The following is a 19,060-nucleotide window of genomic DNA, read 5'->3' as shown; positions in this document are numbered from 1 at the left end:
CTACTTTCTGCCACTTTTCCAAATTATTAACTAGAAATCAAGTTATTATTTGTTGCTTTATAACTGGGATCGACGACAATACTTTTGTCAAGTAGTGTATTTAATTTAAATAAAAAGTCAACCCATAATATAAAACTGATGCAAATAATTAAATCTGTTTGGATCTGAAGCATAAGGCAAACAACTGAAAGTACTGGAGAACACCTGAAACCAGTGCGTATTAGAACATGATGTCAAGAAGGCTTGACAGAGTGTCTGAAGATAAACAGACTTTTCTGTTTTCTCTTTTCTCTGAGTAGAAAAAAAATCACCCTTTAATCTCCAGCTACATATGAATTATGACTTAAATTGTGGTGTTTGACACTAAAGAGAACAATGACACAAGAAAAATGTGATTTAGCATATTAGGTTATATGGAGTACTTGAGCATTTTACATCCCAGGCTCATTCTGATTATATTCTGATTTCCATACAGTATATACATATTTGGAAAGGGCCAATGACGACCCAAGAGTGTTTTTTTTTTTTCTTTCTTAAATCTGCTAGAGGCCACTGTGTACGCTTTTTCAGATCTCACATTTCTTTTGCGAGTGACTGACTTACTGACTGACACACCAACCGACCAAGCAAACCCGCATTTCCAAGAATAATTGTTAAGTAAATTCCTCATAGTTTTTCCTTTGGCAAGTCAAATAAAAAGCAAGTAGGTTTGGAACAAAAGGATTAAATGATTAGATCGTTAAAAATAGTATTTAGACTAGTCCCTTAAATCATAAGAATATCAGACAGCATCCTACAAATATTTCTGAGTAGACATGTTCTTGCCATCACAGCTTTATTAGTAGTAAATTTGCATCTTAAAGCTGTCTCCATTTATTTTCTCCTCACCCTCTACCTACATGCTAACTGCATTTCCCCTCAGCTGTGTGTCAGCATTGACTGGAAGAGATGAACCACTAAAGTGCTGTCTCAGCTAGAGCTCTGGCCAGTCTTTCTCTGCATTTCTCACTCTCTCTTGGTGAAAGCAACAGTCTTTTGCATAAATATTTTAAACCGAATAAAGTTTTACAGACACAAAGTTTTCTCCCACGCCGTCTCTCCTGTCATTTAGTTCAATTTTTTTGACAGGATAAATGATACCTGTTCAGGCTCAACAAGGAAATAACACATTTATGGACAAATGAGAGAAGCTGAACTTCTGCTGTGTATTGTTCTGTCTGTGAACATGAACGAGCTTGGCAGAGGGTATTGGAGAGATCAGGTGCTGGATTTCCGTGCTGTTTGATGAGCTTTTCATGCTTAATTAGACTCACATTTCACACATCAGAATTCAGAACCTCTTTTTCTTAGCAGGTTTGATGCTTGCGTGTGGTTTGTTTTGCCAGTGCTTATCAGAATAGGGCTCCCTTGTGGCCCAGCAGGGAAACACATGCAAACCTGCTCACTCTCATACACACACATACGCGTGCACACACACACACACACACACATGCATGCAGTATAAAGGTGCAAGTGCGTAACAGGACCCCTGCTGGTCTCTGCTGATCTGTTCTGCTGAGAGTTTTAATTAGTTATGGGAGATTTACCCAGCATGCTCCTTTAAACACATGTCTCTGTGGCCTCAGCATTACTCTACTTTGCTTTGTTACCCACAAAGTGTTTATCCCATGTTCTTGTTTCTTTTTTGTAACTTTCATTATTGTACCAGATGCATATTTCCAATCATTCATTGTTTTTTTTTTTGGCTTAGTCCCTTTATTTATCAGGGGTCGCCACAGCAGAATGAACTGCCAAGTTATCTAGCATATGCTTTACGCAGCGGATGCCCTTCCAGCACTGGGAGGCATATTTCTGATCATTATGTTTATTGTAATAATGAATATTATTTGATTTGAGTTACATTCATTCACATTCTGATAAAAGCTGTATTGTTTTGATTCAGGCTGGATACAACATGAACACACCCAACTATTGGGTTAACATGAAATTTAACTTCAAATTGGGTTGAAGCAACTCAAATAGTTTTTAAATGTACAGTATTTTGTTTTATACACTGAGAATGGTGTACATTGAAATAAAAACATAGTATAAAGGTTATATAATGTAAACTAAATTTAATGTCACCTATAAAGCAGCACAAATAAGGCCATAAGCTCAAGTTTAGCTCAATATTGGTTTGATTTACAGGTTCAATGTTTCAATTCACCTATTTCGTCACCTTGGAGTTATAAGGCTCTATGCATGCATTCTAAATTATGTTTTGCATTCCATATAGCTAACAATATGTGTGTAACAGTTCTCTTTCATGCATTAACATGACCCTAAATGTACTCTAAATGTAAATTATCAAATTTCTCTTGAATTTGCAAATTGGGGTAAAACAAATAGGGGTGAATGTAGATAGAACCTTCTAATTCTAATAGTCATTTTCTGCTTGGAATTATAAGGTTCTGTCAGGCAGAGAATTAACTGACACATTACCTTTCCACAAATACAATCACAAAAAATAAAAATTGTTGTTGTGACAACAGTGGCGTTAAGAGTACTGAAAAATTATACTAAAATAAAAGTACCATTACTTGCCTACAAATATAGTGCAAGTAGACTCAAAGGGCTCTATTTTGATGATCCATGCGCAAAGTGCAAAGCGCAGGGCGCAAAAGCATTACTATTTGCTATTTTGAGGACATAAAAATACACTTTGTGCCGTGGCAAATGGTCTAACTGGGTTGAACTTATTCTTTTAATGAGTTATAGGTGTGTTTTGAGAATAAACCAATCAGAGTCTCATCTCCGATTGCCTAAGAGCCAGTTGTGCAGCGCCATAGCGCATTTGCTATTTACATGGCAGACTTTGTAAGTGGAAAAACTGAACACTTAACTAGAGAGAAAACAGTTATACTGAGCGTCTACAGCACGGGAATGAGAGATGAGCCTCCTCCTTATTTTATTTTACTTTCACTCTTGTGGATAGGGAAACGTGTTGTAGGCACAGATATCAATTTGCCTATACATAATTCATTCCATTTGTTAAGCGCAAATATTTGTTTCAAAATTTTCTAAATTCAGTTCTAATTTCCAGAAAATGAATAAATAAACAATAATAAGGAAGTGTGGTCAAAAAACCACCAAATACACATGCTATGCCCCATATGATCTATAACCTGACAGGTGGACAAATCTAAGCTTGTTTTTAATAAAACAAATATAAATATGCATATAATAAATAATACTGCTGATAAAAATAACATTATACAAAAGCAAATTGTTATGAATAAACTGAAAATGCCCCCCGAAATGAAGAAGGCATGAAAGTATTGTTTTTTAATAGGCTAGAAAATAATATTTTTTGTAATATTTTATTTTATTTTATTTTTTTATTTGTAAAGATTTTTGGGTATTACTGTACATCCTGAGTGTTTTAAGCAATGTGTAAGCAAGGCACAGAACTAATGCGCTCTCCGCTGCACAATAGACCAGCTTTGTTCTGATCTATTGAACCGTCTATTGAAGTTCATCAATATAGCAACGCGCCAGCAATGCGCTTCAACACACCTCCTTTTTTACACCAGAACGTCTATGGGCACACACATGAGCGCAAATGCATTTGTTATTTAAACAGCATGGCGGAAAACGTCAAAACGACTCTTGCGCCTAGCTGAAACTAGCAAACAACAATTGCATCGCGCCTTGCGTAGCATTGCGCCGGGTGTATGATATAGGGCCCAAAGTATCTTTCGTAAATATTACTCAAATTATGAGTAAAAAGTAGTTCTTTCAAAAGTACTCGTTTATTATGATTTATTATGCTGTAAAAAGCTGATGCATTTACATGTCATTTGTGGTTGTCTTTAAAATAGCATTCTGTGGTGAATTTAGTTATTGCCTAGCAGGCACATAACATCTTAAGACGTTAACATTAGGTTAGATTTAGGTTGTGATGTATATATCGCTGACGCTAAGGACAGCGTTATTTTGATGTCTAATAATGACGTCAAATGAAGTTGATATTTGGTTGATTTTACCTTGTGCTAGAAACTGACCAAAATCCAACACCGAACCAACATAAAAGCAACTTAAATCAGCGTTAATCAACTTAAAGCAACGTTATATTGACGTCAAATAGGGACATGTATACATCAGGTATGGCAACCAAAATCCAACATCTGATCGATGTCATAGTGTTAACGTCTACACAACGTCAAACTGTAACATGATTAGACAGTGATATTTGGTTGATTTTTAGGTTGGCCGTTAGACATTGATTTCGGCTTGACGTTGGGTTCTGATGTCAACCCAATTTTCATTTCCAAACAAAATGTGCCCATGGCATTGGGATACAACTTCAGTCTGACGTCATGTTGAATTCTTGTGCCTGCTGGGTGTTTAAGCCCATTTCAGTCATCATACAGTAAACATCCGTCTTCTTCTCATCAGTGACATGCATCTAAACAATCTCTGGGTCAACGCCAGTAAAGATTTTGGACATCTTCTTGGACACTTCTAATCCTTCAAAAAGTTTGTTGCAGTTATAAATAACCCATGTCTTAAGGTTGTTCTTCATGGAGCGATTTACCTTCTATGTGCAATTTGTTTGGACAGGAATTACATGGCTGATTTTTCTAATCCCTATAAAGTAGTGACTGCATGTTGAAGGAAAGTAGTGGAGTGAAAGTACTGATACTGCACTAAAAATGTACTCAAGGTAAAGTAGAAGTTCACATTTTTAAAACTACTTAGCAAATTATAATTTCTGAGAAAAAACTACTCAATTACTGTAGTTTGAGTATTTGTAACTTTGTTACTTTTGATGCTTGACAAAGTATCATTTTTGCTTTCTATAACATCTGATTAATGTTAGGATAAATAATTTTCCTTGGTCAAATTAAGCATAAAAGTCTGTGCTAAATATTGTATCCAGTGCAAATGTTAATTTTAAGTAATTAATATACTACTATTTATTGAATTTTGTTCTTTATTTGAACTATTGAATTATCTTTATTGAATCATATGTCCCACAAATTAAATTAAGTAGACTATTCTTGTCAGGACCCAGCCCTTACAGTTCTGTCACTCCTGTCTGTGTTTAATCTCTTTGTTTGTTTTGTGTATTAGCACATGGTTGTTTCTTTTGTTGTGTTGGCCATGTGCTCCCCTTGTCCTGCCTCCTTGTTTTCCTATGCCTCGCCCCCTTGTTTAATCCTTGTTTGTCTAATTTTGTTCACCTGTTCCTCGTGCTCTCTACTCCCTTCATATGGAGTTCAATTTCCACTTGTCTTTGTCGGTTCGCTATGTGTGGTTTATTCATAAACTAATTTCGAGAGGATCACGTGCTTATAATCAACACGGCTGGCTCCTTGTTAGCTCCGAAATCAGCCCTATTAGATGGTTACGGAAGCATTATAAATAACCTGAGTTTTTCACTCCAGTTATCTTCGTCTTGAAGCTCCCCCCCTTTCCACTCCTACATCCTCCCACTTTTTCTGATCGGGCGACACGGTGGCCCAGTGGCTAGCACTGTTGCCTCACAGCAAGAACACCGCCAGTCCAACCCATCGGGCCGGTTGGTGTTTCTGTGTGGAGTTTGCATGTTCTCCCCATGTTCGCGTGGGTTTTCCCCGGGTTCCCCGGTTTCCTCCCACCGTCCAAAAACATAAACCATAGCCAATCGACTAAAACAAATTATCACCCAATACAACCTGAGTTTACACTTCTCACGGTGACAAGCAGGGGAGTTCTCGAGACCTACCTGACCTCGAATTCCCCTCTCGCCCTTCTAATGGGAGGGAGCCCCGGGCTCGAGGATATTACGAGCTCAGGGCTCTCTCCCGGGACAGCATGCCAAATACGCTTTATTGATTATCAGCTAAGTGTGAACTCTTGAAACTATATTTAGAGTGCATGTCTACCTAATCTTGTTTGGTGCATGATTGAGGTTTTGTGCATGATTGAGGTTTTTAAATCTAGTCTAGTTTTGTTTCTTTTGTGTAGTCCTAGTCTAGTACTAGTCTTTTTGATCTTTATCTTGGATTCATTTATTCTTTTGATTCGGTCAATTAATTTTTTTTCCTCTTTCAGCAAGGTTGCAGCAAGGTTGTCGTTTTATTTCTGTTTGTAGTTCAAGACTAATTTCAAGTTTTCGTTTTGTCATTTTTGTGATCCTAAGCCCCAGTCTAGCCCTAGTCTTTTGTTGGTTCTTTATTTTTTAATTCATGTTCCTGTGTTTTGCTTTGTTTTATTTCTAGCTATAGCTTCTTTCAGCCTTTTGTTTTAATTTACTTTGTTAGTTTTTTTTTTTTTTTTTTTTTTTGCTTGCTCTTAAATTTTCTTGTTCCCCCTAGCTGTCTGGTCCTGTTGTATTGCTTGTGTCACTTGCCTCTTGAGTTTTCACTGGTTGTGGATCCCCTTGACTTAATAATCCATCTGTTTGCCACCCCTCTCCCAAACTGGTTTTGCTAGCTACTTGTAGGCTGATTTTACGCGGATGCCATTTTTAAAAGTGAAATCGAGGCTGTGGTGGAAAGAAATCCAGAAGTATTGTTGGGAGTTACATAGAAACATTGTGTACTTAGCTGTATATCTTATCAGCGAAGAGAAAATGACACAAATTTATAATTTCAGCACCTTCCGAGTGACCCGAAGGTCCGAATGGTGAAAATAATAAGGGATGTTAGAGCTCATTTTCAGCAAAGTTAAGGGAAACAGCTAAGGTTTTCTTTCCCAAACACATGTTTTAGATGCCATTTATCAAACTCGAGTTAATGAACTGATTCTTTCACTAGATTAGACTTGTCATGATGCTGAATTAAAAGAAAAAACAACAATTTCCTGCTAACATTTAAGGCACTGTTGAAGGCTTTCAACAGCGCGGATTTGCCTTTGTGTTCATGATAAATGCTGGTGATTGGCCGAGAAGGTCATCAGTTCACCCACCGCTTTTTACAGAGCACAAACACAGAAGAGCAATCTGCTTGATGACTCGACTGATCTTCACGGCTGCTTCGCGCTCCCGTATCTGTGTTTGCACTGGGTGAAGAGCGGTAAACTAAGAGCAAACACAGCTACACGAAGATTATCACACAGCATAATCATCTCGATTGTTATTTCAATATTTCTGAACTTCCAGAGCTAAAATGCCTCATCAAAATAGGTTTGTATACTTACCTACCTTAACCACAAACAGCAGGCACTCTTCTCCAAACACAAGAAAGGTGCAGCGCATTTCTTATGGGGGAAAAAATAACTTTTTTCCTACTTGCAGAAATTTTCATATTGATATCACTCTCGATTCTCAAAAACTGTGGATTATATTGTCTTGAATACATGGGTTTGAAACAGTGCTTCATATGCCAATGTTTTTTGTGATATTCTAGTTTTATAAAATAAAAAATACTTACACAATTTTGGATGAAAACAGATCCACCTTCTATGTGTTGGTATTTTAAAGTTTTGAACCAAAATCAGCTTAACAAAGAAGCAATAACATTATCATTTTTAATAAGATCAAGCCATTTCAGTTTTCAGTTTAGTTAAGTAATTGTTCAGGGTTCGTTAAATAAATTATGAAACAATGCTTATAGAGCTATAAACATAGAAGGCAATAGTCTCAGGTCAGGTCGCGCAGGTCAAGTTGGTGTACAATATATGCTCTGCTGACTTGTTGTTTACTACAGCAGCTACTTTTTTGTCTTGTGTAAAACATTTTCTCTTCATCACGTGTATTAATGCTAAATGCCATTTAAATTAAATCTATAATACTATCACACTCTGCTCTGATTATTTTATTAACCAGCAGGGCCTCATCTTAGCATGCTATCTTGTTTTCATATCTTTGTCCAGCTGGCAGGCTAATCTCTTATTTCATTACACGGATATTAAGTATTTCAGGCAGACCACATTAATGATAATACAAATCCTTACTGTGCCCTTTCTAAAGTTACAAGTCATAAACACTTCTAGGTCATTGAATGATAGATGAGCTTGAAAAACATATACAATAATAAAACACTATGTGTTTTTTTTTGTTTTTTTGTTCTATGATCTGTTTGAAGCTGTTGATGAACAACACAATGCCTTTAGTCTGTAGCAGTATGCATATTTTGTCAGTACTCTGCATATTTTAATGCAGTTTGGGCTCTTCTAATTAGGTATGCATGATCACATTAACATAATCACAGTATTCTGCTTGCATTAGCTTCAACTTAATCAAAGAGCAGCTTTAATCACATTTCAAAGGTAGATTATATCTTTAAGATCTGAAAGGAAAATCACAAATCTGAAAGGAGGAGGTTTTAGTTTTATTCAGAGAAGGATGTCATCTCTGTTTTCAGTGTTAGGTAGGACAAAAATGTATTTAATTTGACAAGGAACTGGGTGGCACGGTGGCTCCTGGCCAATTCTGCCCACTGGCCTCTGTCCATCACGGCCTCCTAACCCTCCCCAAATCATAACTGGCTTCATCACTCTGTCTCCTCTCCACCAATCAGCTGGTGTGTGGTCTGGTGCAAAATGGCTTCCGTCGTGTCATCAAGGTGGATGCTGTGCACTGGTGGTGGATGAGGAGATTCCCCCCTATGTGTAAAGTGCTTTGAGAGCCCAGAAAAGCGCTATATAAATGTAAGGAATTATTATTATTATTATTATTATGAATATTAGTGGTTAGCACTGTTGCCTCACATCAAGAAGGTTGCTGGTTCAAATTCTGGCTGAGCTAGTTGGCATTTTTGTTTGGAGTTTACATGTTCTCCCCGTGTTGGTTTCCTCATGGTGCTCTGGTTTCCCCCACAGTCTAAAGACAAGAAGCATGCGTTACAGGTGCATTGGATAAACAAAAAATGGCCGTAGTGTATGTGTGTGAATTAGTGTATGGGTGTTTCACAGTACTGGGTAAAACATAAACTGGAATAGTTGGCAGTTCATTCCGCTGTGGTGACTTCTGACAAAAAAGGGATTAAGCAAAAGGAAAAGGAATGTATTGAATGAATGAATAAATGACAAGGAACCCAAATAGTCAAAGGTAGAGAAAAAATAAGTGTCTTAATGCCTCCGGCACTTAGACTGCAGCTCTGCACAAGATGTTTGGCCAGTGGAGAAATGGTCGTGCCCATCTGAGCCTGGTTCTCTCAAGGTTTTTTTCTTCACTTTCGCCAATTGGTGAAGTTTTTTTCCTCGCTGCTGTTGCCACTAGCTTGCATGATTTGGGATATGTAGGGCTGCGCATCGATGGATTTAATCTTCAGTGTTTGGACTCTCACTAGAGATTATTAAACCACACTGAACTAAGCTAAACTGAACTTAAACTTTAAAATCTGAACTACACTATTTCAATTTACTCTGATCTTTTATGTGAAGCTGCTTTGACACAATCTACATTGTAAGAGCGCTTTAAAAATAAGGATGAATTGAATTGAATTATAACCTTGTTGGATGCCATTGATAAATGTGTGGATGATCAGTCTCACAGTTTTTTTTTTAAAGAGTTTTTAAAATGCATTTTAAAATTCATAATTTTCCTCCAGCTTAGTTCCTTTATTCATTAGTGCAGAACAGCAGAATGAACCGCCAACTTGTTCTTCCTCACATGACATTTAGATCATTTTGATTACATCATGGATTTTGACATGGAACTTGTGTTTATGTATTTATGGTTTGACCAGCAGGAGCTAACAGAAACATAACAGCAAAACGTTTACTCTTATAAACTGCTCCAGCCATGACCCCAAAGATGTGGGTTTCCTTAAAATAAATATATTTTGAACTATACTATTGCAGATAAGATATTACTGATGGACAAATTTTATGTTTCAACAAAAGCTCCACAGGAAACATGCTGATTTTAGACAAAAGTAGACTGAAAAGTTTTCAAAATAAAGTAAAATTGACATTATAGCCTACAGACAAGCATGTATCCTGTTGTGATAAAGGTCTTTGCATGTCTTTTTTGAACTTCAGTAATGTGAATAATAGAAATATACTCCATAGGTCTTAATTCAACATTGGTTATACTTGTAGCCAGATTAAGATTATAGAAAATCTCTCTTTAGATGACCAAGAGCAGGGGTTCCCAAACTTTTCAGCCCGCGACCCCAAAAATAATCATATCAGTGGCTCGCGACCCCCATTTTTCAAGGTGGTTGTACTGTAAATATGTAAACGTTGCAGACACAACTATAGGCAAATATAAACATGAGCTTATTGACAACACAAAAATGCAACAGTCTATTAACCATATAATGTTTTTTAAAGTCATTTATAGATTTAATTACATTTTGCTTTTAAAATTAAAGGCTGATGGCTGATTGTTATTTTTATGTTGTTGTTTCTTTAATGCAACTATTAACTATATTCTGTCGGTTATGAATAAAATATGGTAATTCTAATAGTTTAATAAAATTTATTTGAGTTTTGGATATCACCAAGCGACCCCTTGTCATTGTCCCGCGACCCCCCCAGGGGGTCCCGACCCCCACTTTGAGAACCACTGACCTAGAGTATTGTCTTAATTGTTGTAAAACCAGAGTACTGATGTTCTCATATAACTATATTTCTGGGAACTTTTTTGAACCTGTTTTTTTATGATAAGAGCAGAAATGGATTTTGTTTATTCTCCTGCCTGTCTGGGTACCTGCTATCTGCAAGTCTCATTAACGATAACTTTTTTACTAATTTTCAAGAGGGCAAATGTTCACATTAGATGGTGTCTGGCACATTGTAGAGCAGTTCTTTTCACAGATGAATCCCAGTTTTCACTATACAGTGCAGATGGCAGACAGCATTGTGGTTGTGGGATTTGCTGCTATCAACAATTTGAATTGAATGGCCCATAGTGGCAGTGGAGTTAAGGTATAGCATATGTTGTGGATGATGAAAACAGCTGCATGTTATTGTTGTCATTTTGAATGGCTGCGACAAGATCCTGACCCCCATTGTTATGCCCTTCATCCATGAACATCACCCCATCCCAAAAACATATATTTGAAAATAAAAGTAAACATTTAATGAATTTCTTTTTAACTAGCCTATTTTTAAACAATTTAAATTTTATTGTAAAACATATTATCATTTAATAATATTGCATTTGCATTAAACATTTTTTCATTAAAATATAATGAAATTAGATTTTTGATTTCATTTGAGCCTCACAGTCACAAAATAAAGTATAAATATGCATATTTAAACTAGATAATTATTTATTACTAATATTAATTTAGTTAGTTTACCGCACAAGGGTCGCCACTATGACTACTGTAAACTCTGGCTCCTGAAGCCAAACCAGTTGATAACCACGTCTTTAAAATCTGTATGTCAAAGCACATTTGATTCTTAAGATGCTGGTTTGTTTATCTCCTCCCCTCACGGTGCTCTCGAGCGCTCATTTCGCCCTGCTCCGCTGCGGCTGCTCGGCGAATGAATGGCATCTTTTTCGACATCACGTAAACGCCGAAGGGGGAGCGAGAGCGCGAGCCTCTTCCTCTTGTGCTCGCATCGGATGGAGCAGGATGAAAACCCCACTCCGTTGATTATTAATTTACAGCTTTGTCACACAGCGGGTCGCAGTACATCTGATCGTTTTTCTAAACGGCCCGTGTCCAGCCGTATGAATAACGGACACTATATATTTACTCCCCCCCTTTTGTCGATGTCAGGGACTCACTATGCAAACAGCATGAAATAATTCCATCGCACGAAGGACCTGGAGCCGGGAAAGACAACATGAAGTTACAAATCTCCGGTATTCTGCTCGTAGCGGCAGTAGCCTATGCAACAATAGAGGGTGAGTATAACCTACTTCAAGACTTTTCCAGCATTTATCCGTGGCCGTTGAATATTTCGACGCTTAGATTTGCTTACTTATTGAAATTATGCAAGCATGGACTGTACTATAATTGTGACCTTAAACGTTAATCAAAGAGATCACAATCAATTGAGCAAGTGTATTATCGGTTTTACCTTGAGCATTCAACCCTACAATTGACTGATGGAAAAGAAATTTGGCTCATGTTTAATTTACGCATATTGCTTGACTTCTAGCGCCCTCAACTGGGTCTCTGAATGTTATTACTGTTCAAAGTCATACATGCATGACTGATTTGGTTTTCCACCATTTAGATATGTTGAATGTTATTTTGAACCAACTTTAGAATGAAAAGCCACTATTAGGTGAGAAACATGTTGACTGTCTTGTGTTAATAGTGAAACACTGAAGCACTAATGCAAGAAAATGTGTTTTGTCTGGGTTTGGCAGTGTGTGAAAGTGAACAAATGGGGGTTCTTATCAGTATGGAGGCAATGAAAGCCTTCATCTGCAGCTTTAATCTGAAAAATGGAGCCACTGGACTGGCTATTCATTAATTTTGTCAGTCAGCATATCTGGAGAGAAATGCATGACAGCTTCTCTCTTCGTGTCTTTGTTCATTTTAAACAAGAGAAAGTGTTTAATCAAGGGGACTTTGCTGTCAAACATGACAGTCATAGATTCACAGAATATATATTCACAAAAGGAAATTCTGAAAGCTGATTTTTCTTCATGGGCAGTATTACATTGAAGCCTGACTGTTGCTCTGAATATCAGCATGGCAATATAATGAGTAACTAGTATTTGATTTCCAGGACAGCTTGATTGCAAGTTTGATGTTACTTTTAATCAACAATTTATTCCAGAAGCTGACCAAGAGAGAAATCAACTTAATTATTTTTGTAGAAATGAAATATGATGAAGGGGGTCTTTTATCACCCTGAAGCAGTGGCAAGGCCAGAAATGTGTAAGTTAGTGAACTTTGGTGAAATAGGGTAGAACTCAGTGCCTTAAACTTTGTGCACATACTGTATGTAAAAACAAGTTTCTTATATTTATCATCACTGATAATATAGTAATTAATTTAATGAGATGTGAGCTGACATTCCAACACTAGGGCTGTTCCTAACTAAATAATTTCTTAGTCAACAAGTAGTCATTCATTAAAGCCATTAGTGGACAAGTTTACCAAAATTGTTGAATTAGGCCTATTTAAATACCAGGGGAAACGGTTTGAGCTTAAGAACTGAGAAAGAGTGTCATTTGTAACATTGTTTTATGCTGTACAGGAATACAATAATAATACGTGTTAAACGTTGACATCAAGAACTTGCACATGCATAAAACTGCCCAGAAAAAAGATATGATAAGGATTGTGTTATGAAAATATGTCATGGAGCTTTACTGAATATTTATAACTTATTAATAAATCATCACCTTAGAGTTATAAGGTGCTATCTGGCATTTTTGTCAAAATTGAGTTATTGATATTCTTATTAAATGACAACTTCTTTACATTATGGGATGTTTTTGTTTATAAGTTGTTTACATCTTTAGTACTTTTTATTTAAAAAAACAAATGTTACACACATACTGTTTGCTATGGAATACAAAAACTTTGAAGCTCAATATCTCAAAATCATTCAGAACGCAGCTGGAACCTTATAATTCAGAGGTGACGAAATGAAAAGGAAAACATTAACACAAATTAAAATGTATGAATTTACAAAAAAAATAACAAACCCACTGCAAAAAAACTAAAACAAATCAATGTATCACAAAATGCAACTGAGACTGCCTAGTAGACCTACGGGGAGAGTCACATAGTCAAAAAGAGAGTCTTTTCTTATCAAATAAATATTTGTGTAAGTCAAATATACGTTTGTTCGTTCATTCGTTCAATCATTCATCCATTCATCCATCCATCCATCCATTCATTCATTCATTTTCTTTTCGGCCTAGTCCCTTTATTAATCTGGGGCCGCCACAACAGAATAAACCGCCAACTTACCCAGCACGTTTTACACGTTTTATGAATATACAATAAATATGAATATACTACAGCTGCACGATATTAGAAAAAAACTGACATTGCAATATTTTGCATTTCTGCTATATATATATTGTGATTAGAATAGAATTTTACAAAATAACATAAGTGGCAGTTTGAAAATAAATCATAATTTTTCATTAATTGGAATGATTTTGCAAGATCTGCATAAAATATAAAAAAAAATTCAACAAATTAAAGCACAGATGAAAACAACAGAACAAAGATAAATGAAATATGACATAAACAGCGATTTATCGTTTTCGATGGAATCTAACAAAGTTAAAATACATACATTTAACGATCAAATCTAAAAGTAACTTGTAATTAAAATGTAATCCTTTATTAAGCAGCAACATGTTATACATTCTTTGGCCCAAATTATTTTACATTTGCTTTAAATCTTATAATCGTAAGCCTTAAAAACACATCCAAGTAAAAATCTTTCAAAAGATTATGTTGTAGATGAGTGCTGCCGACAGATGTCAAGACAACAAACTGTGTTATATTATATGATGCATAACTGTTCAATTATTAAATGGAATTCAGTTAATTAGCTATTGAAAAATAATATTTAAACACCATATACATTCAAAAAATATTTTTTTTTTGCTCGTTCAAGCTACTCATTTAAAATAAGCTTAAATAACGGAATTCTTCAGATTTTATTGGGAAAACTTAATTTTTTATGTCCAATCCACATAAATTTGTTAAAAATGTTAAGTTAATCAGTTTTTGTGATCAATGAATGAATTGTGCAGATGTGCACATTGCGATATCGATGCCTAAACAATATATAGTGCAGCCACGAAATATTAAATACGGTATGTAATTAAAATGAAATGAAAAAAAAAAAATTCATTTAGAAGTTCTCAAATTAAATAAAGCATATCCTATATATATATATAAAAAAACAAATTAATTAATACTAACCAATTAATAATTAACAATATTGTCAAGCTAAAAACACTGTTTATAGAAATTAAAAAATTTGCAGCTATTGCCATCTCTATTTTCATTATCCTCAATATTTTTTTTTTCTCTCAGCCTTAATCATTCACTTTGTCTAGAATTCTAAATCACTTTGTGAAGGGGATATAATGTCAAATTGTAACACTTATTATTATAGTATTCCTGTACAATGTAAAACATTGTCACAAATAAAACTCTTACTCAGTCCTTAAACTTTAAATGTTTCCCCTTGGTTTTTAAGTATTCCTAATTGAATAAATTTATTAAATATAGTAAATTAATATATTAGTTGACTATTGGCTTTAATGAATGACTATTCGTTGACTAAGAAATTATTTAGTTGGGGACAGCCCTAGTGCTGGATACTCCAAAGCTCACATCTCGTTAAATCAATAACTATATCAAAATCACTTTGTCATGAGGCCTAAAATAACCTTATTTAAAATATGAATTCAGAAAAATTTATTTTTTAGATTTAGTTTTGACTTTTGAATTATAAAATATAAAACACACCTGCAGAAAACAGTGGACAGTCTGAATAAAATGGCTAATTCTCTACCAGTAGATGGCACTTAGTCATAACTCCATCATGAACACTGCGCTGTTCTGCAGGATCCGATTTATGTTTCAAATTTAACCAGACTCATTTTTAAAGCGATGAAATGACTTTTGTGTTTCGACCATAGACTGTAAAATATATGGACGTAGTGTCCGTGACGTCACTTATAGGTTTCTGAAGAGCGCAAAAGAAGCCACAAGTAGGCGCGGCCAACCGTCGCCATTTTGGTCACGCGTCATAACACCCACGGCGGGATACCAAACAAGGGCAAAGAGGCGGAGAGTGAGCGGAGCTACAGACACCTGCTAGCATTTAGCTTGGACCTGGTTCAGACACACTTTACTTTGGGAGAAATGCTTAATACTTAATCACTTGTGACTCGTTTGTATTCTGACCACTTGTGCTTGGTTGTACACTATATCAATAAAGTGTTTAGACTTTTAAAAACACTGCTGTAATACATTGAGCCACTAAACATTGTTCTTATGACTTTTTTAAACAGGAGGAAAACGCGAATTACATACAAACACTTCAGATATAGTCTGTGTTAGTTACTGTAAGACTATTGATAAAATCCAGCATAACACTGTATGACAACGCTTCAGATGACTGTTCTAGAGCCTACAGCTAATCAATCTGACAGATTCTGGAGTGCATTACAGCTCTAAATATAAATATAAACGATAAATGATCTTAAATAAAACAAATACATGTATAGAGATGGTATATAAGTATATAACTTTACTCACATGGGAAACGGAGGCCACGTGAATGGTTTGTGAGCACAATTAAGTGCCCTCAGCATGCCATGCCATCTAATAATTGTGGGAAACAAGTCCAAAAGGCAGTTGACTTTGTAAAGCCACATAAAACAACGCAGAAATACGATAAATATGCCGAGTTCAGTGGCTAATCTGCAGAGGTGACGTGACGGCGACCAGCGAGACCTAACTGTCACTCAAGTGGCCACTCCCTTAATTATGCAAACTTAATATAACTTAATATAAAGGAAACGGATGAGTTATAAAAAAATTCACCCCCCTCACAGTTGTCATGAAGGGTAATATTAGCTGTATTAACCAAAATCTTTTTTTGTACCAGGCTGTAAACACCTTTTTTTCTGCTGTAAAGTTGGCCATTTTAACAGTGGGCTCAATTGAAATTTGCTCTGTTTTGGAGCCAGGAGCGGCCAGGACTAGCGGAATTTCGGATGAATTGCAGTTTTAGTTACTTCCGTATTGGCTTCCTGAGGGAGAGCGGGAGGTTGCCGCTTGGTTTCGACTCATTCGCAATATTTTCCCCAAACCAACTTTTCCCCTTTAAAGCTTGCTTTGGCCAGATGGCTTGCTCTAGGGGAGGATCAGAGGTTGTCTGCACATATTTGCGGCCAATGAATAATGAGGTCATGTCTGTGAACTTTGTTCACACAGAAATGCAAAAAGCTTGTATGATATTTTATTTGATTCTGTATTAAGCGAATAAACATTGAAATAATTATTCTATATAATATATCTCTGCAACAGATGGACACAGATGTCCTTGGACAGAAAAGGTGATTTACAGTGAGCGTGTTTCTTCTCTTTGTGCATTGGATGTCCTATGAATTGCAGCATGTTTGAGTTCATTAAAGTGGCTTTGAATGTCCTGATGCAATTGACAGTAATCTTACTTCTTTAGAAATGAAAAAGAACTCATTATCACAATAAATGAAGAACAAATAACCTCATGCATAATCCCTTTTCTCATAGTCCTGGATCCTTCAAATAACATCTCTGTATGCAAAAAAAGCTTCTACAAATACACTTCTGTTTTTTCCTCCCACCCTCATCTTCCTTGTTTTTTTATTTATGCGTCCCAGTCCACTGCCTGACTGGTTGAATTGTAAACCCTGTAGAGATGGCTATCCCAGCACACAGTCTTTATTTATGATGTCACTTCATATAATTGCTGTTGCAAGACCCACAGCCCTGTTGAGCGGAAAAAACAAGTTTCCCAAAGCCAGGCAGAGAAGTCCTTTTTGCCATAGTAGGGTAGGCAGTGATGAGGAAGGAAGTAAAGGCTGGTCGTTCAGCAGCGATGGGCATAACATCCTGTAAAAATCTCATTAAAGTGGTAGAGCACAGAACGCTATGCCACTAATGGTGGAGGAGACCATTCAGAAGACATTTATGATCAACCCCCAACACGAATACACTTAATGTTTATTTAATGTCTATGGTCTGTCTGTGAAATATGTATAAATAAAATAAATATGCATAAATAAAAAGTATATAATGTAAATTCATTTATTTAAACTATATAGAAAAAAGAATAGTAAATGGTAGTAGTTAAACAGTTGATGAACAGTTGCTTAATAATTATGTATTTTAGCATGGCTGGAGCACAATGTGTTGAACAATCAGTATCCAAGCCTGGAAATATAATTATGAATTATACTGTATAATAAAATTATGCACTCGCAGTGAGTGTATGCATGTTCTGGTTGTACTCTTAATATAACACTAGGAGAGTGTAGATATTTCTTCAAGGTCTATAATTCTGCTGCACTTCCAAAAAAAAAAAAAAAAAAATATATATATATATATATATATATATATATATATATATATATATATATATATATATATATATATATATATATATATATATATATATATATATATTTCAAAATGCTTGTTTCATGTGATACACAGAAAACCTATTTCCATTTCTGAAATAGTAGGTTTTTACATGTAAAGAGAAAGTGTTGAATGTAAACAACTTTTTTTCAGTACTTACATTGGAAGAATTAAGTATTGAACACAGTTTTTTTTCCTGTAAATAATATTTCTAAAGCTGTTAAAATGGAATTGCGCTAGATTTTGATAAAAAAACAAACAACACACACATAAAAATAAAACAAAACGAAACAATCTGAAAAAACTGTTATGTGTAATAACAATGGAACGACACAAGGAGAATGTACAGAACTTTATATAAGTAAAGTTTCACAAACTAATTTCATGAGGAGAACATTATATGATTGATTACAGCTGGTCTCTCATCCGTAATCATTAGTGAGCCAATCGGATTAATCCATACTCATCTACTATAAATTCTTTATCTGTATTTTTTGAAGAATCTCCCGTCCACTCTATCTCTTCCTTTTCCTCCTTTACCAGGGAGAGCTCTCGAGAACTACCTAGTCTCGTACCTCCTTACATTCTCATCAATCAGGGCTTTAGGCTCAGTTATCTCTGAGCTCAGGGTCCTCTCTCTCTTTTGGTTTCTCTCTTTTGTTTTTATTACACTTAACTTCATTTGTAAACTAATCAGATTTGTTTGCATATTTATGGATTTCTTTGGTTTGGTTTATTAACATCCGGTGAAAATGTCAAGTCAACAGCACTGTTAGAAATAGTTTTCTGAGAAAAATGGTGATGTGTTGAATATTTATTTTCTCCACTGTATATAATGTACAAATGCGTAAATAGTTTTGTTTGGTATAAGTGCTGTGTAATTTAGAAATGCTATTAAAATGCAAATTAAAGGCATATTTTACCCATTAAGTAATATTGTCATTGTTCGCACACATGCTTGCTTGGTTTGGGACTTGTGGAGCTGCCCATTGATGGATTTGCTTTTCAGTGTTTGGACTTTCAGCAGTGAAATTAGAATCTCAGAAAACTGGACTGACACAGCTTCA

At 35.6% G+C, this 19,060-nt stretch overlaps 1 protein-coding gene across 2 annotated transcripts in view; it reads left to right on the top strand.

Moving 5' to 3' along the window:
- The window catches only part of chrnb3a (cholinergic receptor nicotinic beta 3 subunit a), a 51,063-nt gene that overhangs the window by 15,273 nt on the left and 16,730 nt on the right, over positions 1-19,060 (top strand). The window contains 1 exon segment of one of the 2 annotated variants that reach the window (NM_201220.1): positions 11,471-11,773. The exons of the other annotated variant lie outside the window; for it this stretch is intronic. Within the exon segment in view, the coding sequence (NP_957514.1) occupies positions 11,713-11,773 (61 nt within the window). The 5' untranslated portion in view covers positions 11,471-11,712. 2 annotated transcript variants of the gene reach the window in all.

This window comes from Danio rerio, chromosome 1 (genome assembly GCF_049306965.1).
Source record: "Danio rerio strain Tuebingen ecotype United States chromosome 1, GRCz12tu, whole genome shotgun sequence".
NCBI lineage: Eukaryota > Metazoa > Chordata > Actinopteri > Cypriniformes > Danionidae > Danio > Danio rerio.
Note: the sequence above shows the minus strand (reverse complement) of the source record. Positions and strands in the feature narration are given on the sequence as shown.